The sequence below is a fragment of the Mixophyes fleayi genome, chromosome 6 (genome assembly GCF_038048845.1).
Source record: "Mixophyes fleayi isolate aMixFle1 chromosome 6, aMixFle1.hap1, whole genome shotgun sequence".
NCBI lineage: Eukaryota > Metazoa > Chordata > Amphibia > Anura > Limnodynastidae > Mixophyes > Mixophyes fleayi.
Window position 1 is genome coordinate 75,816,319 of NC_134407.1, and position 26,033 is coordinate 75,842,351.

Genomic DNA, 26,033 nt, shown 5'->3' on the forward strand with positions numbered 1-26,033 from the left:
TTACACATATTTGGCCCTAGTCACCTTGACAAAACCATATTGCATTGGAGGGGGAGGCAAGTTTAAAATATGGGGACAGATTTATAGTTTAGGTACGGCATGTCCCAGATCAACTTTCTGTGTAAAAATAAAGATATCTCGTATTTTGTACTATATGAAAAATCAACCAGTATTTTCCTGGCGTGCAAGATTATAAGCTATACAAATTTGCGACAGCGTACAAGAAACACTACATAGTGATGAAAATAGTTCTATAGAACTTATACAAATGTAGCACTCAAAAGATCCATGGATAAAAGATTAAATTGCTATATTTATTCACAAAATCACATATAATATACATGTAACAAGAGCTCTTCTATAAAAACCTTTAGTATAATACCATTGTAAGCAATATGGCCAATTGCTAAATTAGTAAGACATACACTGCTAAAAAGCTATTTAATTTATAAATGTGTCCATAAAATAATTGCTAGAAAACATCTGATGGTAACATATATAATAATAAACTATCCAACTAATTTGCACCCCTTGCATTGTAACATGGTTTGTCCAGGATCAAATTTACTCCTATTTTTTGCTTTACTCTCCTTAATGATTCAGACACATTTTTCTTCTTTTACACACACTTAATTTTCCCCCATTCACCGTCCAGGGGTATGGGAAGAGCCCTGTGCTGTCAACACAGGGCTAGGTACCAATGAGGATGGAGGGCGGGCATACTTTTTTTTTTTTGGTGGACTCTCATCAACCTAGGTAGTCCAGCCCCGTGCTTACCTGCCTGGGGCTGGTTGTCATCATTACAAGAGGACCTGCCATGACCAGGGCTGGTTGGTAGAGAATCGGGCCACGCTATTTGTCCTCCAGAATTCCACTGTATAACTGCCAGACCCGCTCGCATTGTCACTTTAATGCCTGCAGTGTGTCGGCATTTTCACTGTCGGCAGTCGCTCTGCCAGTATTTTATCCATGCCGGGATTTAGTCTGTTGGGATATCTTCCCTGCCAGTATTTAAAACGTTAGGTATTTTCTCCTTGTCAGTTTTTTGATTGTCGGCATTTTCGTGTCAGTTATATTTCCGTCTGTATTTTCACCATTGGAAATATGACTGCCACTGATGGAGTGGGGGGACTACATTGAATCCATATCAAAAGTAGAGGTATCGGTGTTCTCCCCAGAAAATTTTGACAGCTGTGTGGCATTAAGAAGCAGCCCGGTGGGGGCAGTTGTAATGCTTTGCAATAATATTGAAAAATGTTGGAGGTTATTGCCCACAACTGCCAGGACTGGTCAGACTGGTGGTCACTGGTCTATCACACTCTGCTGGATGTAGTGCTCACATAGTGTTCTGATATGAGAAAAAATGTTTATTCTATTATAATAGGACCGTGTTGGGCTCCAAGAGCCGTGTGGCTAGCAAACATGAACCAATGTTATTCTTAACATCCTGGAGAGGAGGTGGGTAAGGGTCCCTCCAGAGTTTGGATATGGAGGATTTGTAAGTGCTTAAAATATGAGAGGTAAGTTTATTAGTCTGTGAACCTAAGCCAGAGATAGGGAGGCACAGCAGGGTATTCGCTGGGGGGCCTGGAGCACTTAGACAGGGATGTCCCTATGATGTAACATGATTATCATTTTATACAAATTTTAGACAAATAGACAGGCAATACAGTGTGCACTAATCCAAATCCTGACTAAGTGAGACAGTCATCCAAATCTTGTGGGGCGAGATTGCCCCACCAGATTACAGACAGTTGGCAGACTGTCCTGCTCTCTTCTACCTGTTATCGTCATTTACACTCCTTGTGGCTGCTGGTGTCTTTAGATAGCAATAAATTAAATTGTCCCATCATCAACCCACAAATAAAGTAGCACACTTTAAATAATTCACCCCCACCTGAACTCCTCCATTAAATAGCCTACCTCCCACACTCTATTAACATACCCCCCCCCCCCCACACGCGCACACACATTATTTTTTCAATGTATTTTCCCCCACACATTATATTAACAAACTCTCCCCCCACGCACTTTATATTAACATACCCAACACACACAGTATATTAACATACCCCCCCACACACAAACGCATTATATTAACATAACCCCCCTTCACACTCAAATTATATGAACATACACACACTACATAAACATACTCCCCCTTACTTTGTTCCATCGGCGTGTGCTGTGTGATCTTGCTGCTGCTCACACATGGGATCTGTTACGCGGTACACATCCCATGTGACATTGAGTCGCTTGGAGGCCACACATAGTGGAAAGTAGGGAGGGGGGACGGCCATTGATAGAAGGTGGGTGGTCCCGTTCGAAGTAATAGAGACTTGGACGGGTCGCTACACCGGTCCATCATAGTCGGGCCCCTTAGGCACAGTGCTCCTCCCCCTTAATCCGGCCCTGCAAAGAGACAGTTTAAATTTAATATCCAAAACCTACTCGATCAAGGTATGACTGTCCCTCCAAAATTTTGAGGTCTTGGCACAGCAGCACCAAATGTGGACAAAGTATCCTCTAAGCCCACATCCCCTCCACCACAAAGTGTGGATCTTGAGAACATTTTGTTCAACCCTAGTAAGCAAAAGATACTGTCTGGAATAAATTTGAGAAGAATTTTCTTTTATCTGGGTAGAGATAGAGGCTCTAGAGACTTTGAGTCGTTAAGAAGAGCAAGGCAAAAAAAGGAGTAAATTTGTTCCTCTACAAACCATCTTACAATGCAGGGGTTGGAAATCATTTTATTATTTTGCACTGAAGGAAAATACTGGCTGCATTTTCATGTAGCACACAAATACTTGTTAACTTTATTTGTACAATGAAAGCTAAAGTTTATCTAGGACTTACCCGAGCTCAACTATAAATAATAAGTTTACCCTCTCCTCCAATGTAACATGGTTTTGCCAAGCTGCAAAGTTACTCCTTTTTGGCTTTGCTCTCCTTAATGACCCAGGCCCTCTATCTCTAATCATGTCCCACATGTTATTATCTGTTGAGGGTCCAAGATCTCGTTCCCACTCGAGTTCATGCTCCAATGAGGATTCTGCAGTGGTAGATCTAAGTAAAGAGAACAGAGATCATACACCTTCTATTAGGTGTGTAGTAGCAGATTCCTCTCAAATGGAGTTAGGCCCCCAGGCACTAGAGATTTAGGTAAAGAGTGCATATAGGGATTCCATAGATCGCCAACGCAATCCATCAAGAAAATCATAAATCGGTCTTGGACCACAGGGAAGTTTTCTCCAGGATAGACTACAAAGCAGGGTTGAGAGAACCTTGTAAGAAATCAGGATTATCCCATACAGAAGTTAGTAAGGAGGGTATGGTAGTCAATTTGAATTGCTTAACGAAGTACAACCAGAGAGATCTAGAATAATGAATAATAGGATCATTGAGATCAGGTACTGGTTTCACAATTTTAGGAGAATTCATCTAGAAGAGGATGGGGAGGGGTAACACAGGCCATTAATTGAGACAGATCAGTAGTATAATAGTATTTGAATACATTTGGAAGACGCCTGCCACCCCCATGGAGTGATCTAGTAAGGTTGGAAATTTTTAATCTAGGTGGCTTATTTGGCCAAATAAATTTATTTACAGATTGTTGTAGGATATCTCATGGACTCGGGACAAGGATGGTCTGGAGTATCACACACTTTATCCTGATGAAACATGCACCATCCATATTGCATAATAAGGGTGTTTTATGTCACTTTAGAGTTTCATGGAGAAAAGTTCTGTTATGTTATGGCCTGGATTCTCAGTTTTTCCTTCTGTTATTTAATACAAATGTAAAAGTTAATGGCTCAATTTAAAGAAGTCTGTGGATTGGGCTTGCTTGCAGTTTACATAGCTAATTTATTGTTTGAACTATCATTTATTTGATTTGATTGTATTTGTTCTACATTTACATAATATAATATGTTTATGATAACAGTGCTGTTATATACTTGATATATCAAGGGACAATTAAATCTTTCATGTGAATTCAGCCTTTGAGCTATGTTCCTTGTTCAAAAAATCTTATTTGGTTAACACAATGTTTCAGTGGTTTCTACTATCTGTATTACTAAAACTAAGGTACTTGTTTTACCATGCATAGTGACGTCATTTCTTTGTACAACGTACAATAAAGCTTGAAAGGTTAAATTCTTAAAGAATAACTCACACACATCTTTTTGCAATACATCCAACAACTTTGTACAGTTTTTTTTTAAGCTGTTTTTTTTGTTACAAGTAAATATACATAAATATATATATTCTGTTCTTTGTGTTTCTTACAGGTTGCCTTGGGTACTACTGTACATCGTTTTTATTCTCCTAATTTCTCTACTGATGGCATTTATCACGACTGTCTTCACACCGTTCAATCATAGCAGCTGGTTTTTGATCTTTCTGCTATATGCACTTTATGGAATATCTCTGGTGAGCTCAACTTAAGTTTACACGTCCTGACAGTTCCCATTCACTAAAGCCCTGAAGTTGCCTTTTTTTTATAACTGACAGAAGTACGTTAATTTGAGACATAGCTTAATGTAAAATACTTATAGCATATGAACAATATCATAATAGAAAAACATTATTGTTTAGTCATAATTTTCTTTATTAAGTATCTATGTGTATGAAAATATACTAAAATTGTACGTCAGAGCATTCCTTACAAGATAAAACCTGTATAGAGTGTGCTAAATAGAAATGAACTATCACCAAATAAAGTTCTTCACTGTAAATGTAATTAGATTATATTAGATTATTTAATTACATAAATGTAAAAATGGATTGGATGCCTTTCTTACAAGAAATGGTATCACCAGCTATGATGATTAGAATGCATTATTGGGGTGGTTGATCCACAGAATTAATTTGATGGGTTATGGAGTCAGGAAGTATTTTTTTTCACACAATGAGGATACATTGTCAGCTGTCTTGCTGTGGTTTTGTCAAGGTGAATTGGAATCTACAATCAGGCATATATGTATGGTCAGAGACCAAAACTTCAGGGTAAGGGAGGGAAATGGGCAGAATATTAAATAAGGTGTTAATTCTGGCTTGTCTCTTTAATGGGATCACTTGGATGGTCCCTTTGTTCACCTTTATCACCATATATTGTTAACTGTACTCAGGGATCTGACAGTTTGGCACCATAACCATAGTAGTGAATTGAGAGGGGATTGGTTACACAGCTTTACTACCCAAAACTGTCTCAAGCAGTTTAGGAACTAATCCCTAGCTCCCAGTAAAGCTAGGTACACACTACAGAAATTTCAACCAACTTTTTATGCCGAGTGATTTTACATGCGATCGATGGTCCGATGGCTCGGTCCATGGACTGCATACACACTAGCCTTGTTTAGGACGATAAAGGGAAGAGCGGACATCTCTTTAGCGACTTTTTACAGCCATGTTGTCATAAGCAATGACTGTAATTTCGTACTCACTGTTGTGGATCGGTCAGAAGTTTATACACACTACACAGCGGAAACGAGATTGGAACGAAAATATTAAACGGTACGACCAACCAAATGAGGCGACAATCGTCCATTTGGGTAGACTTTCGACCATCGTGTCACTACACACACTGACCCGACTTTTGAACAAATGGTCGTATGTCGGCTGATTGAGCCGATTATTGGACGAAAACTGTGTAGTGTGTACCCAGCTTAACAAGGGGCTGGAGTGGGATGTACAACATTCATATTAACCCAGTGAATGGGGCACTATGGAAAGTGAAATGGAGCTGCAGTACAGGTCTGCTTCCACTGTAGCATGTTGTAGACCGTTTCTAACCATTGTTAGTAAATATACCCAGACCACTCCTCGGCGCAAACCATACCTAGGCCTGAGCCCGAATGAGAGTGTGAAACATAGGGTGATTCTGGGGCTTAGCTCTACCTAAGTATATTCCAAGTGTTAGTAATATAAAAATAAAATATACGTGCATAAAGCGCTCATGGATTTCCAGAGAGATGTGTGAGGTAATCTTCTTATACACTTTCCATTTACGTACGATGTTACATGTAATGTAGAAAACAAACACAATATATTGTATTACGTAAAAGCCATATATCGTCCACCATAGAGAAAACCACAAAGTCCCGATCAAAATAGAGGGTATTCCACAATAGTGAAAGGTGTAGAAAAATGATGTATTCATCCACCATGTGCCTAGGATCGGAGGTATCCTTCCAATGTTATGCTTGCAAGAGGGTTTCTTGGTAACTTGCGTGATATATATATACACCATCAGACTTATCTTCAGACCTCAATGTAGATTATAGGAATGTAGAGATGGAACTGCCATCATCCAGTAATAAGTAAAAAAAAATCAAAAACCTCTAAGGTCAATAATTGTATCTACTAAATAGATCAATTTATTACTTGTTACACTGATTACGTAGTTTATATTATTGAATGTGACACTGGTCTAATGTATATTGGACGTAATTCACTTGCATTAAAGGACCGTATTAGGGAACATATCACCAATATTAAGAAAGGGCTCAATATACATGCTTTATCCCTTCATATTAAAAATGTTCATGCTTGCAATGTAAACCATATTAGTTATTAGTTATTATCAGTTTTTGGGCCATCCAGCGTATAGACCCCATTGGAGAAAGAGAGATATGAATATTAGACTAGCCGAGGCAGAAATGCATTGGATCTATACTCTCAATACTTTAATCCCAGGGAGCCTAAACTTGGACTTTGAACTTAAATGGTTTTTGTGAGATTTATTTCGGTGTAAAGTTTTTGGTACATTAAAATTCAATGTATTTATCTCTTTTTCATGTTGGATCTCATTGCCGTATTTTAGGAACCGGAGAGAGAAACATCTTTGGGACTGTTGTAAAACGTCTTCTATGATATTGACAGAGTTCTGTAGAAGCTGTTCAATTCTGCATATCTCTCTAGAATGTTGTGTGTAATTAGTCTGTTATGTGAATTGTATTCAACATTTACCCTTCTTTACATTGTAAAATACATATAAGGGATGTGTATTCATAAATAGATTTCTGATGTTAGTTTCACTGCATGTTAGTATTAAAGATGGGCTTATTGAGCCCCTATGGCCGGGGATAGAGGTATCGCTTTTGACAGGTTGCGTGTCAAGTCTCTATATGATTTTAGTAGTACGATAGGATGAGTGTATATCCAAGCCTCCATATAGGTTTGACCATGTGTATAATATCCAAGCCTCGCTTTCGTGTATACAAGTCTCGATGTGACATATCACTTCCTCAATCAGCAAATCAGGCCCACATGTTTCAATTAGGACTATATAAGAGCGACTCATAAGGATAGGGAGGAACTCATTTCAGCCTTGAGAAAGACTCCAGGGAGGAGTTGAAACGTGTAGAAAGCTCATATTCAGTTGGACCCCGGTTGGCTTGGACGTACTCATTGGAGAAGGGACAGTTTTAACATCCATGTGATCCACATCTCCTCTCAGAGTCTTTTATGATATTGAATTATCAGGGCACATCTTGGGAGACCCCCTTAAATCCACACACTTCTTAAGGATAACACAAACACAGTGTATATGTAAAAGCCACCTTGGTAGGTTTATTAAGGGAAGGTGTGATTAGAACTAGGGATATAAATCTAGCAGGTGGAACAATATAAACAGGTGTGATGTATAAAATGCAATAAACAGTTTAATCTCCAATACTACTCTCAGTCACGATTAAATTACATCTCTCAATCACCACTTCTAAGAGACACATCTCTCAAATAGAATGTATATACCTACAGGCTTTCCACATTAGAATATAACACGGCCAATTTAAATCTGAACTGTTTACACGCTGGTAAAACCAAATAGACAAAGAAATAAATTTTACTTATCTGTCATCATGAAGACAGTGCTCTGGATGGATGTAGCAGCAATCCACTGGGACCAAACCTCCTCTTGTTTGCAGTCCTCTTTGCTCACATGCGGTTCACCCAGACCTAGAGACTCCCTCTCTGGCCAGGTGCTAACATTGTTTACCCACGGAAATAGTTGCTCACCTGGAGGTTCACAGTCAGGACTCCCTTGTAAAGCTTTCTATCGGGCTCTCCAAATCTCTCCAACCCTCCTCACTGGCAGGACTCTGACTAGTCTGTCTGCTCTGCTCCAACAATTCTGGCATACACTTCTCAAGATGGCTTCTCCTCTTCTACTCCCAGTCAGATTTTACTTATCTGCTCTCTTCTCTCTGTCCCATCTCCCTCCTTTGTTTTCTCCATCCTCCTGTAACCTTGGCTGCTGCAGGAGCTGATTATAGTGTTGCAATCGGCGCCATTTTGTTTGATCCTCGCGACTGTGGGGGTCACACAAGGGTTAGTTGAAAATGGAAAGGGGACCTAGACTTTAAATTGGTAACCATTCCTGCAAGGGCAATGCTGACCCCAACAGTAGGAGAGTTTGTGATCCCAAGAAGGGAGTAAAGTATGGATTCCACTGCCTTGTAGATGTTCCTCCCTTCTATGTGCATAACATCTGAATGTCTGTAAGTTCATGTGTATGGTTGTAATTCATGTGGAATTAAATTGGCTGAGTTATAAGGTACAGATGAATGTCTGCAAACGTGGAGTAGAGTCTAGTGAACCTGTCAATCTGGGTATTACCACTCCTTTCTCTGGATCAGTACAGCTAGTCCATATTGGAATAGGTTGACTTAAAGCAGTGGTCAGGGAACAGGGGTAAATTACCCCAAATGGGGTAAAAATGAAATTCCTGGGGGTAATGCTGCCGATTCACATGCTGTCAGTTGGATTGTAGACCCCTTTAAATGTGAAGTTACTGTTGTACCAGAAGAGCCTCAAGGGTTGGCAGAGGCACTTCTTGAGCTTCGATGTAATAATGAAGCACGTATTGCATTTGAAAACAAAGCAGATCTGTCATATTTTTGGATGTCAACAGCTGCAAAGGCATCAAAATTGCACGTGAGGAAGCAGTCAAAAAGTTGCTGCCTTTTGCAACAACCCGCAACAAGGATTTTCCACTTTAACGAACTTAAAAACAAAGCAGAGAAATCAATTGGACACTGAAAACTGTATCCAAATTGCTCTGACATCAAAATGCCCCAATATTGATGCTCTCGTATCAGAAATGAAGCAACGAATGTTTCTCCAAAACCTGAAGTTTTGAAGTTGAAGCTTTGAAAGAATTTTGAATAGATTCAATAAAATTTTGAATTCCAATAATTATTATATATAATTTACTTCCTTTCAAATCAAGGGGGTAGTGTCGGCGTATGTAAATATATTTTGGGGTAAAAAGTAAAAAAGTTCCCTGACCCCTGACTTAAAGGATTGTTTTCTTTTTTCAACCTGGCAAAGTATATAGCTATGTAACGTGGTATTTATGTTTGCATATAAGATCCTAAATATATTTGGACATGGATGTGAGTGGGAATCCCCTCAGCAGCCGCAGTCACTCACATTGCCACTTTTGACTGGTCCTCCATTTTAGGTGGACAAAAATGTCAATCCATAATGGATAATAATGTATTTTGCTTTCACTTTCTAAGTACAATGTTTTGCTATTTCTATCTATGAAATGCTTTCATTATCTTAGAATGCAGACAGTATTCTAGAAAACCATTTTTGTGTTATGGGTAATGTCAGAAATCTGGACAATACTGAAATTATCCAGGCACCATTGGACAATGTAAGGTAAATAAAATGAGTGTATTTTGGGCGAGTTTTAGGCCCTGCACTGTTCATGTCATATCTCCTAAATAAATTAGTTCTACCATCCAGGTCTTACACAAACATTAATGCCCACTCTTGGTACCAAATTGTTTTAATTTTCACAAGCTATATATATATATATATATATATATATATATATATATATATAGCGCAACAGCGCTCGAATCCGGCCCTTCCTCTCCCAAGATGCCACCAAATGCCTTATCCACTCTCTGATCATCTCCCGCCTGGACTACTGCAACCTCCTCCTCACTGGCCTCCCCCACTCTCATCTCGATCCCCTTCGATCCGTCCTTAACGCTGCAGCTAGGCTTATTTTCCTCTCTCGCCGCTCCTCTTTTGTCTCCCCCCTCTACCTAGCCCTTCACTGGCTCCCATTCCCCTTCAGAATCCTCTTTAAGCTCCTCACACTCACCTACAAGGCCCTCGCCAACTCCACTGCGCCCTACATCTCCACTCTCCTCTCTATTCATGCTCCATCCCGCCCTCTCCGTTCTGCCTCTGACCGTCGCCTCTCTTCCCCCCTTATAACCTCCTCCCATGCGCGTATTCAAGACTTCGCCCGCGCTGCCCCCCTCCACTGGAACAAGCTCCCTCCCTCCATCAGAACTTCCCCTAATCTGTCCAGTTTCAAACGGGCCCTAAAAACCCACCTTTTTCTTAAAGCCTTTCTGTCTCCCACTTAACTTCCTACCTTATCTTCTGCCTCTGTCCCCCTACTCTCCCTCTCTCCCCTGCGTCTCTCTGTCTGTCCACCCCTCCCCTTAGATTGTACGCTCCTCTGAGCAGGGCCATCTCTCCTCCTGTTTCCACCACTTCTAACTCTGCTCTCCAGCTACTTAGCCCTCCTCCTCGAGGGTCCTCCACCCCACGTCCACTCTCGCTCCCTCCTCCCCCCTGGGATTCTCCCTGTCTTCCGCGCCCTCCTTCTTGGGCCCCGTCGTTTGCGGATCCTCCCTCCCCTTCCCCGCCTTCTCTAGCTGTGCATTGAGCTTACTGAGTTGCTGTGTTTACTGTACTGTGCTGTCTCCCATTGTATTGTAATTTTGTTTGTCTCTGTACGGCGCTGCGGATGCCTTGTGGCGCCTTATAAATAAATATTAATAATAATAATATATATATATATATATATATATATATAAATATAAATGTGCAAATCTAGAAAATTCTCTGATACAGTGTCCTATGCTTTTATGTGTGATAATAAACCACAGAAGCAAATAATTCACCTACTGAAATGCTTCATACAGGACTGTAGAGTGGAACTTGCACAGTGTTCTGTGTGAATACAGCGTTTTTTTGTGTTTTCTGGGTAGGAAGTTTTATTTTAAATTAGGTAACTGGACATAACCTTTTGTTTGGGTGAGCACACTCCCTATACTGCTTTTTGACTTGCTTAAAAAATACTCATATAACCTAATGCATAGTACCTCAACTCAAGTACATAAAAATCTGTTAAATGTATATGTTCTTTCTCTAGGTATTATTTGCCCTGATGTTAACTCCGCTTTTTAAGAAAGCAAAGCAGGCGGGTGGCATTGCATTCCTGGTAACACTTGTCCTTGGCTCGCTTGGCATTTTCATTGTTCTGAAAGAAGACTTCCCAAAGTCCTTTGTGTGGTTTTTTAGTCCATTCTGTCAATGCACATTCATGATTGGTATAGCCCAGGTAAGTGTTATCTTTAAAAACTGAAATAATATACATATATATATATATATATATATATATATATATATATACACACATACATACATACATACATACATACATGTATACATACATACACCTACTGTGCGATTTCCCTGCCGAGGGTCAGTGAAGAGCACAACAAATGATTCATAAGGCTGTTATGCTGGGCACAGGGAGTAAATGGCACTGTACTGTGGTGGAAATTAGTTTGTCATTCTGAGCACATGAAGTGGGGACCATGAGGCTGTTATGCTGTTGAGGCTTATGTTGGGGCTGTAGTGGGCACGATGTTATTATGTGGAGCATAAAGCTGTATATGGGGGGCATTGGAATTTACGTTATGAGTAACTGCACACACTTATTTACTTTCTGTGTTATGGTGGACACAGTACACAATTGGCCTTAAGGCATTAATGAGAGCAAGGCAAAAAAAGAGTAAATTTTCTCCTGCAAGGGGTGCAAATTAGTTTATTATTTTGCACATAAGGAAAATACTGGTTTTTTTTGTCGTATGGTACACATATTCTTTAGACCTTTGTTTTTGCACTGAAATTTAAATTTGACCTAGGACATGCCCTACCTCAACTATAAATCTGTCCCCACATTTTAAATGTACCTCCTCCTCCAATGCAACATGGTTTTGCCAAGGTGCAAAGTTACTCCTTTTTTTTTTTGCTTTGCTCTCCTTAATGACTTAGGCCCGATATGTGTTTCCTTACTGAGCTGTACCAGGTTTTCTCTTTCTCAATCGCCCCATCCCTACACCGTGCTTGCAATCCACCACGTAGGTCCCTAAAAAATGTGGTGCTCCTTATCTTAGAAGTTGTACAGCACTGGTATGCAAAGCAATATGTAAATTATACAATGCAATTTTGGACACATTTTCCCACAGCCAAAATTATTGCGGTGCATAAATACCGTTATTACGGTACTTTTCTCGCTGGATTTCAGCTCGCGGCTCATGGAGCTACAAGCTGAAATCCGGCCTACTATTACCGTCATAACGGTAATAGTTTTACTACCTATTGATTGCATGTTGATTCTCATTAGGAGATATCTGTAAATCAGATCAAATTAGATTATTGTTGTATATACATGATTTCAAGTAAAATATTATCATAAATATAGTGTTGTGTTGCACAGCTTTCATAACACATATCATTTGCTTTCCAGATAATGCTCCTAGAGGAACATGGAAAAGGTGCTCAAATATATAATCTGAAGGAAGGACCATATCCCCTTATAATTACCTTTATTTTTCTTGTTGTGGACAGCGTAATGTATCTGCTTCTGGCTTCATACCTTGATCAGATTCTCCCTGGTATGAAATAAATCTTCTTTTATTTAATATGATTCATTAGATGTTTTCAATGCAATTGTGGAAATATGGTTTTCTTGATGTGATCATGTTAAGGTTAATAATGTAATTCTGAAAGTCTTTCAGTAACAGTGGTTTAATAATGGTTTATTGGTGAAGTTATAAAGGGATGCCCCATACAATTTGTCTGGCTTCTGCATAGTGCAAACGGTAGGATCAATTCAGTCCTATTGAATAGAATGCTAATCTATATTCAGCTCTTTGGAATAGGACAGGATGAATAGCACTGAATGGATAGAGTCATCGTGCTCCAGTGCCTGCTTCAGCACATACAACACTTTTAGGCTGTTTGAGTAAAGTAGTGGGGAGGTCCGAAGGTTGGAGCCCTCCCCTATTTGTTGTTGGTGGGCGTGCAGGATTTTATGAATGGTGTTTTGGTCAAAAGTAGGCAACCACTTTGAAGTACTCCATTCAGAATAAAACAACACAGTAACCCCCCCCCCCCCAACAAGCAGAACTACTGTGGTCAAGTACCCCACCTTTTTTGAAATGTTCATACTCAGGTACCTGACAATGGTCAATCTACCTACTGCAGGAGACTGAAGAAATGAAAGCACTAAAAATCATCAACTCTGTCTTGTGTTGAGAACACTGAGGGCCCAATTAATCAAGGCACATATTTTGAGCGTAAACCGCGTTTAGTGTTATACACACTTATTTCAACTTTGCGTACTCCCGAATTCATTAAGGCATGAATCTCAAGACACGTGTGCTGTTGAAATCGGGGGCAGGTCTGCTGTGCTGTACTATACAAGACGCTGAAGGATATGTCCAATAACTATGTGGATTATAACTTTTCATAAGAACACACTGAAAAAGAAAAATATTTCATTAATGTCACCTGTTGATAATATTAATATTAATGATAAATGAAATGCATTTTTACAGTTGATCGTGATTGCAAACACATGTTATAAACATGCATCCGGGACTGTCATCACCACTGATAAGGACTTAGAGTAGCCCTTTGGAGAAAGAGATGCTAAAATAAATGAAAGAAGTTAATTTGAGACACCCAGAGCTGCATTCAGATGTGGATATTGCGCCTGAGTTTGGCACGCCCCTACTGTACATTGACTAGAGCAAAACACCCTTTCCCGCCCTATTCACTCCTTGAAATTGTAGGCTGTTGTAAGTGTCCTTTGCGTACAAGGAAGCAGTGAACAGGGCTGCATGCACAGAGGTATTGTCAGGCGCCGTCCGCACGGCCGCCTGACTGTCTGATCGCGCGTCTGGTTGCTAGGCAACCAGACGCGTCATTTCCGGATTCCCCCTGCCATCCATTCCCTCGCAGTATGACGCGCCCCGTTGCTAGGCAACGGGACGCTATGTATTCCCGGCGGCAGGCATGACAGCGCTGCAGCGCTGATGCTGATTGGATCCCCACATTATTTAAACCCCTTCCTGTCCTCTAGTCAGTGCCAGAGTATCAGGTCTTCCTGCCTCCAGCGTTTGTGTGTACCAGTTGCTATATTGTTCCTGACCCTCCTCGTGCTGCTTGTGACCCCTTTTGACCCGGACCGTTTGACCACCCCTATCTGGATTCTGCCTTTGTACTGCGCTCCCTGAAGATTACCGACTCGGCTTGCCTCACCATTCTTCTGGATTTCCCTTTTGTACCTCCTCTACCTGAACGTTGCTGAACCGGCCTGTCTGACACCCCCTTGTATCTCGCTGTGGACTCTAGGAAGGACCGCGACCTGCGTGTCCCTGCAGCGGAGTCCATACTTCCTTGCGGGGGTTCCTGGTGAATACCAGGGGCACGTTAGACTCCGCGCCTTCCTCTGAGTTGCGCCAACAACAGCAGGTACCTTCTACCAGTCATACACCCACTATCAGTCGTGACAGTCATACACCCACTATCAGTCGTGACAGGTATGTCCTGGTTCTGGGCATACGCAAAGAGAATTTGCGTACGATATGCTTAAAATCGGCAAATGCGTGTGAATCAGATCCAGAGCGTATGTCATAATTGTTGTTGAATCAGAGCTTTCAACACAAAATATATTGGAAAACTGAAATTCAGAATTGTGTCTCCTTTAGTTTGAGAATTGACCTGGCATTGGGGACGTTTGTATCTCAGAATTTGTGGGAGTTCTTTAAAGATGAAAAATTGATTCCCTTTTGCAATTTTTTATTTGTTAGATACATGGGTAGCATCAGTGCAGGAGAGGAACTACGTCATACATACAGATTGGCTATTTCTGGGGGAGGTATAGTGGTTTTTTTTTTTTGGTTTTTTTTAAAGAAATACTTGAACAAAAGGGGAATTGTCTTTTTAAATATATTTCAGTGATGTTTAAATTACTCGTGTCCTGAACCTTGTTGTTTCTGTGGGATTCAGTTTATTCATGATCAGACGTTCATAAATTAATACATTGTGGAAATTTGGTGGAGTGTTACAAATAATTAAAGCAGTAGTGGCAGGTTAGAGCTCTGCAGAAATGGGAAGCTGTCTCATGTGACTTACCAGGGATGTAAAATACTGGCAGAGTATGTAAAGATCGCTTTTATAAAGCCAAATGTAATTATGTTAGCAAAATGTATCCTATTAAAGAATGTGTTAAATAATTATGTACAAATGAATTCTAGCTATGTTAAATCTTCAATGTTCATCTGCTGACTTGTTTTATAAAAATTACATTTCAAACTATTGCATTGCTTTCACAAAATGAAGATAACATTTGTGCCAGTATATACTATATGCATGTATATGTTGTCATAAACTAGTGCAATTTGCTTTATACAAATAAAATCATAGTGGAACAAACCATTAAAAACAGAGTACACAAGAAAGCATTAATCGAAAACAAAAAACAAAAAATACAGGTCGACTCAACTCTACCTCTTATCTCCTGATCTCTCCCCTTCCCTTCTCTCTCAGATGTCCAGTTGTGTCTCTTTCATATTCTCCTCGATGTCCTTACGCTTTCTCAAACTTAACATGGCCAAAACTAAACTCATTGTCTTCCCTCCAACAAGAGTCTCCTCCCCTCCCGACCTCTCTATCAATGTTGACAACACCACTATAACCTCTATTCCCCAATTCGACTGCCTGGGTGTCATTCTGGACTCCTCCCTCTCCTTTGCCCCTGACATTCAATCTCTTGCCCAATCTTGTCGCTTCCAGCTCCACAACATTGTCCGTATCAAATCCTTCCTATCCCAGCATGCCATCAAAATTGTTATCCACTAACTAATTATTTTTCATCTCGACTACTGCAACCTTCTCCTTACTGGCCTCCCCTGCTCCTATCTTACTCCTCTTCAATCTAATGGTGCAGCTAGACTTATCTTCCTCTCTTGCCGCTCCACATCTGTCTCCCCTCTCTGCCAAATCTTACACTAGCTCACCTTTCCATACAGATTCCTCTTCAAACTCCTCACCCTCAGATACAAGGCCATCTCCAACTCCAATGCTCCCTACCCATCCCAACCTCATCTCCATACAAACTTCCTCCCACCCCAGCCGGTTATAGTTTCAAATGGTCATTGGGAACCCACCTGTTTATAAAAGCCTACCAGTCCTCCACTTAACCATTTCACCATGTAGTATACCTCACCCTCTTTCATCTTCCATCTCTCCCACTCTTGCTTCTTGGGCTCAGATGCCCTTACATTGACTCACCTCCGTGTGTCAATAATTAAAAAAAAAAAAAGGATCAAGTGTATCCTGCGCTCCTAACCAAAAGCTTCTTTAATAATTTAGAACAGGGATATACACTTACCCAAAAAGTGACAAACCAAATGAATATGTGACTAAAAATTTAAGCGCTATTAATGTTTGTTGTATTTTCAAAAATGTGAATTGTAAGAAAACAGAATCCTCTCTATCATGTAACAAATTGAACAATCCCACAAATAAAACAGACTTGATAACGAAATCCAAGTGACAAAACTAAACTCATTGTCTTCCCTCCAACAAGAGTCTCCTCCCCTCCCAACCTCTATCAATTTTGACAACACCACTATCTCCTCTATTCCCTAATTCCACTGCCTGGGTGTCATTCTGGACAAAAAAATATATACTTATGTTCTGATAAAGGATAAATTATCTCTTCCCTCACATGCCAACCTGCCTATCAGATTTTCTCACACGTCACCTTCGGCCTACCAGCTTTTCTCTCACATGCCCCCGCTTCCCACCAGCTTTGTTCATAACTGCCTTATTTGACACTCTGCTCACCAGCTTTTCTCTCCCATGCCTCTGCCAAACAACTTTCCTCACACATGGAACCTCATTTGACCAGGGTACCCCATATTACCCCTTCTTCTTACCTGATTTTCCTCCAGTGCTTTCAGCTACACAGGAACCTTGCTGCAGCGCGTCTCCAATATGTAACGTGACTGCAGCAGTCAAATGACGCAGAGACAAAGCAGCAGGAAGGACCACCCCTGCTGCCCTGTCAGTGTAGCTGCAGAGTCGTCGGCTTTCTATTAACCTTTTAAGGTGCCCCTTTTGTTGACCTCTTCACGTGGAGATCCCAGCTGCCTAAAGATAGGTCTTGACTTTATGCATTTCATTCAAGACTGTGTAAACTAGCCGAAATCTATTCAAAGCTAGAGTATAAATTGTCACTCAATTGTTTGCCTATAAATAACATGAACTTGAGCTATAAATATAATTAGTGTTACAGTTTGACATTTGTTTGGAAGTTATTGTAATATAAGTTAAATGTCTTTCTGTTTTGGAAACAGGTGAGTATGGACTTAGACGGACACCTCTTTTCTTTCTAAAACCATCTTACTGGTCAAAAAGGAGGAGAAACTATGGAGTACTGAATGAAAGCTTTTTCAGCACTAACACAGACCTGAGTGAAATGGTTGAGCCTGTACCTCTGGGACTGCATGGAAAAGAAGCTATCAGGTATTTGTTACTAAAAATTGTAATGTTATAGCTTTTTAGTGTGATGAAGACAGCCATAGTAGAATTCACCAAGATGGGTGTAATTAAATGTTCAGCTATCACATCTTGTCCTCTTTGGACACAAGCCACTTTGCAAATTATATAATTTATTGAAGCCATGCCTTTATAATACTGTCTTTCAATAACTATAGTAAAAGTGCAAAAAATATTATAAACAAGTCAGATGAATACATTTTCTTATAAAGATGCATTTGGCACCACAATATTCCTGCACTAGTTTGACAACCACCTTACATCATTACTTTGTGATGTTTTAAACATTTTTTTTAAACGTTTAGAGCTTGGATTAGCTATATTCTTCAAACGTGCATTCACATGCATTCATCATGAGTTGCTTGAGTTGACATATCGTTGTTATATATTAACGTAAAAATAACACACCATGAACAATTCCTCAATATGGGGCCCATTTATTATTTGGCGCATTTTCCCCTGTAATTATCATCCCTTATCAAAACAATAAGGGATGATATAACGCAGTCATGCGGGGGCAGCGCATCTAGTAAGAGACTCCTGGTGATGATTCTACTTTACTAACAACTTCGGCCCAGAGTCTTACTGCACATATGTGACCTTAGACTTTATGTGCGATATTTAGCCTAATGCAGGAGATATCTTTAAGATCTCCTGCGTTAGACTTTTGTTAAATAACTAAGTTACTAAATTATGCCTAAACCATGCGTAAAAAGCCATTTCCGCATGGTTTAAGGCTTAATAAATAGGCCCCCTATCTCCCCAGTCAAGAACTTCAGAGGAGTCTCCAAGCACTCCGTCTGTTAGTCAGACACAATATGCAGATCCAGGGGATTGCTTTGGGAGTTGGGAAACAGTGTGATTGTAAATTGGTAGGTATGTGGAAATTACTGCTCCTGTTGTTTACACTTAGCTAACTAATGATATACACATGTTGGCAGTAAACATAATATCTATTGGTTTCTTAAAATTAGTTTATTTACATATTGGCAAAAAGTAAATTGCATTAAAATATGTGGACCAAACATACTATTACTTAGTACATGCTGCTTTGTTTCATTTTCTCTAATAGAGTTTGAATTCACTATGCTAATTTATGTATTACAATATCCTTGGTTTGCTAGATTGGGCATGGACCATCTGTGACTCTCCAGGTATTGTAAAACTACAGCCCACAGCCAGCCTATACTGGGACTGCACAACACCTGTAGAGCCACAGGTTGTCCAGGCCTATGCTAGCTGCACTATATATGTAGTAAAGTGTTTTTCAACACTTTTCTCCTTGCAACACTTACTAGCACACACCATGTCCCTGCACTAAAGTTACAATCTAACTTCACAAGTACAGGGACACAGATGTACACAAACCAGGCTTAGTTTAGGCAAACCAATTGACCTCCCAGTATGTCTTTGTATAAGACACACATCTGTAATGAACCCCTTTGAAACAAATAGTAGGCTGTGCCCCCATGTGACAGTTGACGTGTGTCACAAGGGCAGGGCAAGGCCAGTACGGGACACAAGACAGGAAGTGAGTGAGTTTTATGTTAAGCTAGCTGCTTATTAAAAAAAACCTAAGCTGGATTCTGCTAAATGTTTTGGAGAGAAGTAGGGTGTATTTCCATTGTTTACCCTATATTATTTTTATATATGTAGCTTTACGCTGCTGTCTGCCAGAAGGAGTGATTGAAGTATATATGCCTGAAAGCTGCTTCTGGAGCAGAGCTGTGTTGTGTGTAGAATCAAAATATTACATATGATGCTGCTTTGCTCAAAAAGGGGCTATACCTAGTGATTATAACAGCTTCACCTTCCTGGGCTCGTACAGGTGGCCAAATGCTAGATCAGTTTATGGACAAAGGTAAGCCCTATTGGGCGTCCCAGTACTGGTCAGAGACCAGCCCTGGAAAGTTGCCACTCTTGACAGCCCACCCACTGTATTACTACTCAAGTACACCTAAAAGTGCTATCCATATTTCCATACTGATTTTCTAATCACCAATATTGATTTCAAACTGAAAGTTATTGTAACAAGTGCTTAATTTCTTTTTTGTTGTCACCTAGAATTAAAAATATTCATAAGTATTTCAAGAAGGAGAACCAGCAGATACAAGCCCTACAAGGTAAGACAGCATGAAGATATAATGTAATATTTGTTAAGGAGTGGAATGGTAGAGGGATTTAGTCACTGGTTTGCATTAAAAAAAAATCTGCCTTCACCCCTAGTTCTCATTCTCATCACATCCACTTTTTCCACTACAACACAGATACGACAGCTGTGTGGTATATGTAGATTTTCAGGAATGGAACAATTAATGGTAGCGAGTGGCAAATTGTAACCAAGTGCTCATCGGATCCACATACTTCCTCATATGCCTTATAGTAGCTACCTAATATGTTCTATATTTATACATATTTGCTTTCTGATTTGTTCAAAATACATTAAACTACGAAATTCAGATGTTCCCTTCTGTAAGACACTGCTCAAGCTGAATTTTGCTTTTGTTGGAAAAAAACAAGAAGATACAGGTTGAAAAAAGACACATAAGATCACGGGGTAGAAAAAAATTATCCTGAAACCAAAAATGTCAATAAGATAAATTCCCTGGCTCAATCATCCCTGCAATGTTCTCTAATAATTATAGGTATAAATACAGTTTCTTGCAAAAAAAAGGCATCAATTTAAATTCTGTTACTGTATTTGCCATCATCACCTTATGTGGTTAGAAATTCCACCCTTACAGTAAAGAACCCCTTCTTATGCTCATGGTGAAAGTATATTTTTGCCGTTAGTAATCTGTTCTTTCTATGTTATGCAAAGTTTTGTGTTGACCTGGAATAAGTATACGTACATATTAATTTGGTCACCTTTTTCCCCTCAAAGTAAACAAACCTTAATTTTGTTTCCTCACTCAATTTATTATTATTTATTATTATTATTAATTTTTATTTATAAGGCGCCACTAGGTGTCCGCGGCGCCGTACAGGGACAAATGAAATAACAATACGAGGAGATACGGCACAGAACAGTAAACAATAATCACAGTAACTCAGTGAGCTCAAGGCACAGCTAGAGGGGCGGGGGAAGGTCAGCCAACAACGGCACCAAGGAGGGAGGGCACGGATGAGAGGGAGACCCCCAGGGGAAGAGGAGGAAGCGAGAGGGGATGGGGGAAGAGGGTCCTCAAGGAGTAAGGCTAGGTAGCTGGCGAGCAGAGTTAAAAGTGGTGAAGACAGGAGGAGAGAAGACCCTGCTCAAAGGAGCGTACAATTTAAGGGAGAATTTAACTCTTCAAGTTCTCCTATACCCTTGTTACGTATTTACTGTACTGTTCTGCACAGACAGTATGCAGCTTATGCTGTTAGTTTACTATAACGAGCAAACAATACATTTCTGCAACTCTGAATACAGAAGACAGCAGAGCTATGTATAAAGTTGAATTTATATCAATCAAGTATTATAAAAACCTGGAGACGGGGGCGTGGTCTGGCAGCCATCCTGGTCGGCAACGTTTTTCTGGAGCTCCTGGTGATAGTTCCTAAATTCTATCCCTACAGCCGTTCCTACCCGAGAATTCTCAATAAAAGGGCTCCCCTGACCCTGAGGCACCCCCTGCCTGACTCGGAGTTAGCTGCCGCTCACCGGCTTGCCTGCAGTCTGCCCTGCGTCCCGGAGGCCTAGCCGACACTGTGGAACGCGGCCTCGATTTAGGGGCCACCTGAGCTGCTGAAGGCCTGTAATTAGGAGGAGTGCCCTACCTGATCGGAGGTGGCGACCCTCCCGGCGTCATCTTAGCAAGTCGCAGCCGGCTCTCGTTCCTGTAGCCGCGCTCTCTGGAGCAACTGTCGGCCGGTCACCCTGACTTCCAGTCCGCGGGGATTAACATCCGGTCGGTGGACAGCGGACGTTGCAGCTGATGAAGTGGGGCCCCTCCCCGTACATCCTTCCAGGGTAGGTCTCTGTGTGCATCCTTACTCTGAGCGGGCAAAGACTTAAAATCTGAGGCCTGTGCACTGCAGGACAGCGGCTGTCGGGGTGCTGCATATATAGTCACTGACTGTACCAATTCTCCCCAAGTTGCCGTGCACATGTAAATCCCAAGGGACTGCTGAGCATGAGATTCTATTGGGCTGCAGCCCAATGTAATTGTGCCGACAGGATTGTATATCATCCCTAACAACTGGGCTGTGCTTCCACCTAGTGGCCGTTTGTATATCACAGGTAGTGTTTAATAATATTCTGCTGCCTCCCAGTGGTCAGCTGTTGTTGCTGCGACCCCCATTGTCAAAACCGCAGATCTCCATTTACACACAGAGGCCTGACTCTGCAAGGGTTAATAGGAGCCACAATATCAGCTCCCCTCTATCATCCCACACTCTCCCTCGGAGACTTTCCTCAAGGTGGGCTTGAGTATTCTGCTGGAATTGGGCATCTTGTATCATCTATATACCATCTTCATCACAAAAGGGTGCGTTTCTCCAGGACGGCGCTTTCACGTCTTTGAGTGCTTATCCCATCCAAGAGCACAAGTTGCAGCGCTCCCTGGATATCTTTCCTCACACTCTGGTTGCTGGACACTGTTCTGCTTTAATATAAGTTGCAATATGGAATAAGTTACGACGCCCCGCATGGCCCCCGTGCCAGGGCTCTCACTTGGAAGATCGCAGGCATGTTCTCTTGTCTAATCTAAACACAGAACCCTTCACAACAGCCCCTCTTGTTTGATCTGTTGGTGACCCCCTCCTTGACTATATCATGCCTAGAGGAGGCAGAAAGACGGGCGATTCTGACCCCCTTCAGAGCCTCAAGAAATTTGCATATACGGAGACAAAGACCCCAACCACCTCCTCTTCACATCGCGAAGCTCACTCCGACTCTGACTACTCAGACTCCTCACCATTGACTCGCTAGGATTTACAGTCCTTATTCCGGGAGGACAAGGAGATCGGTGCAGGCGGTCCAAGCAGAAGTGCAAAAAGCTATTGGCTCACTAAGGGCGGAGGTCCAAGACCTCGGGAATAGGACAGACCATTTGGAAACTAAAATGGATGAAGCTGCCTCGTCTCACCGGGATACGGTGACTGACATCCAGCGTTAGCAGCAAGATATGCTCCACATGCAGGAACAACATGAAGATCAAGAGAACAGGGCCCGGCGTAATAACTTGCGTATCAGAGGTATCCCTGAAGAAGTGGATCAATCCCTCCTAAATCAATATCTTAAAAGACTCTTTGCTGGTCTGGCTCCTGCTACTCCAGAGGATCAGCTTCTTCTGGACAGGGCCCACAGAGCCCTTCGCCCTCGCCCCCAAGATTCCTTCCAGCCTCGAGATGTCATTCTTCGTTGTCACTATTATACCACCAAGGAAGCGATCCTGCGGGAATCTCGCAAGACTGACTCAATCTCGTTTGAGGATGCCTCTTTGCAGATTTTCCAGGACATTGCTCCGCTCACTCTTCTCAAGAGGCATGAATTGAAGCCGGTGACGTCTTTTCTCAGGGATAACAACATTCGGTATCGATGGGGCTTTCTGTTCCGCCTCTTGGTGTGGCAGAACAACAAGCTTCATTCTGCTAGGTCTGTGGCGGAGGCAGCCCAACTTCTCGAGACTCTGGTCTCCCGGCACCGGCCTCCCTCTCACTTCCAGCGGCATTGGGACCGTCGCCCGGCTCTCGGGGACCCACCTCTGCTGCTCGGAGACTTCCAACCACCGAGTGGACGACTGTGTCAAGAACCACTAAGTCATCGGCTGCTGCTCTACCACCTTGATTTATGATGATTGGGTTTTCTATATATTTTTTTCTGTCTCAGAAACCACCCTGTTTAATATACCTCCCCTCTACATGACTGACCGTTGGTTATCGGTCCTTCTCATGTAGATTGGGAGGAATTGGGTGTCAGTGGACTAAGTTGTTGGGTTTACTGGTTTTCTTACTAACTTTCTGTGTATTTGGTTAGATTATTGTATTGTTTTCTTAAATGTTTCAAATATGCTAGTCATCTACTGCCCTTCTCTCATTCTCTTTTTCTTTACTTGATCGATTCTCTGGTTTTGGGTAGTAGTCTGACCCTCATCCCCCTCGACATTTCTTTTCTACATAGCTTCCTAAATTGCGTTTTAGACCCTGGCCGGGAGGTAATGTAGGTGTCTATATTTTACGGCTGGAACTCCCAGGCCTTTTCACTGTCTGTATTCCTGGCCACACTCCCACAATGGACATAATGCCCTTGCCCGACCCTCCCCTGCCATTGGCATTGCCCCTTACCTTTCCTGGCCGGCATCATGGACCAGATGTGTCCCCGCATGCTGGCCCTGTCCACTACCCTACTTCCCTTTTCTCCCTCTCCTTTCCTTCCTACTCCTTTCTACCTCAGGCACTATTTCATACTCTTCGTTCTTATTACACTTGTGTTAACTCGGAACTGTTCTTATTTTCTTTTGTAGCGCGACCGGTCCTCGCTGGGGGACTTGAGGCGGCCCTGTCTTCACCTCCCGATGGCTTTTAGGATCTTCTCATTGAACGTTAAAGGTTTGAACAGCCCACAAAAGCGCACAACACTTTATCTCACACTTAAACAACATAGAGCAGATATAGTTTTTCTGCAAGAAACACACTTTACCCGACATTCACACCCAGAGCTGAAGTCTAAGCGTTACCCTTCTGCTTTTCATGCTTGTGACCCCAGACAGAAAAAATGGGGGGTGGCTACGCTCTTTGCATCCCACGTGACTTATGAGCTTTTGACATCTCATCCTGACCCCGAAGGTCGTTTTCTAATCCTCGTGGGTAAACTCAATAATACCTTTTGCACCCTAGTTAATGTGTATGGCCCAAATCAAAACCAGAGCTCATTTCTTGTTGCGCTAGACTCCCTGCTTTCTCAGGTGCGCCAGTGAGAAGTGATTATGGCAGGGGACTTTAATATCGTAGTAGATAATACTATAGTTAGATCGTCCACTTTGCTCCCCCCCGCCAGTGGCTCGGAGTCCCGTAAATCAAAGGCCTTGGTGTCCCTTCTTTCTCATCACCTCCTCTTTGACTCCTGGAGGCTTAGGGAACCCTCATCCGTGATTATACATTTTACTCCCCGGTTCATGGTACCTATTCACGAATAGACATGGTCTTCCTTAGTCACGATCTGTCATTGAAGCTCAGGGCGGCCCATATACATCTGATGGTTTGGTCCGCTCATTCTCCCATATCTGCCTATCTCTCAGACATAGCATCTCGCCCTTGCCCCGCTACATGGCGTATTAATGACTCCATTCTTCATGATCAGCCACTTACCCTGGAGCACCGGACCCTTCTTGAGGAGTATTTTCTCTTTAATGGCCTCCCCGATACTTCCCCCATGACCCTCTGGGAAGCCCATAAGGAAGTAGTGCGGGGCCATCTTATTAGCATGGCCTCACGACGTAAGAAGTGCATCGTTAACCATTCAACTCCAGACTCTGGAGAGACAGCATAAACTGACCCCAGATGAAGAAGTGCTGACCAAACTTCTAAAGGTGAGATCTGATTTGAACCTCCTTCTCTCTGAATCCACTGCCACGGCCCTGAAACGGCTGAAGCAGACGTTTTACGAGAAGGGAGATAAAGCCGAAAGAATATTAGCCACCCGTCTGAGAGCTCAGAGATCTCAAAACAATGTCATGGCCCTAAAGTCTCCTTCAGGCTCACCCATATACCGTCCTGACCAAATAGGGCGTGAGTTTCAAAAATTCTATTCCTCATTGTATAACTTGGATGATCTAAATCCCGGGAGTGCCCCCCCTGCGGACACTATAGCAGCCTTTTTGAGACAACGAATCTCCCTACCCTTTCTAGTAACCTATCTCAGCAACTAAATGAGGAGATCACTTCGGAAGAGATACTAGCAGTCATCAAGGCCCAAAAAACCTCTAAGGCTCCGGGGCCGGACGGCTTCTCCGCAGCTTATTACAAAAGATTTTCCCAGACCCTGGTTCCCCACCTTCGCATCTTGTTCAATGCTGTCTTACATGGAGATCCCTTTCCTAAATCGATGTTAGGCGCGTATTGTAGTCATTCATAAGGAGGGGAAGGACCCCAGCGACTGCGCAAGCTATCGTCCCATCTCCCTCCTCAATGTTGACATTAAGATATATGCAAAGATCCTGGCCACCCGCTTGAACGGAGTCCTTCGGGGTCTGGTCCACTATAATCAGGTAGGGTTCATCCCGGGTCGCCAGGCTAGGGATAATACTCGCCGCGCGATAGACCTGGTTCAACTCATTAGCCAAAGATGTCTTCCGGCCATGATGCTTTCACTGGATGCCGAGAAGGCGTTCGATCAAATTTCTTGGGATTTTTTGACCCTTGCTCTGAAGGCG

The 26,033-nt window shown here is 42.0% G+C and overlaps 1 protein-coding gene across 1 annotated transcript in view; it reads left to right on the top strand.

The window, feature by feature from the left end:
- Positions 1–26,033, top strand: part of ABCA5 (ATP binding cassette subfamily A member 5) — a 150,524-nt gene that overhangs the window by 44,147 nt on the left and 80,344 nt on the right. Inside the window, exons 7-11 of the mRNA XM_075216871.1 lie at positions 4,293–4,434; positions 11,192–11,380; positions 12,575–12,722; positions 17,478–17,646; positions 19,744–19,802. Coding sequence (XP_075072972.1) covers positions 4,293–4,434; positions 11,192–11,380; positions 12,575–12,722; positions 17,478–17,646; positions 19,744–19,802 — 707 coding nt within the window. The remainder of the gene's footprint in view (positions 1–4,292; positions 4,435–11,191; positions 11,381–12,574; positions 12,723–17,477; positions 17,647–19,743; positions 19,803–26,033) is intronic.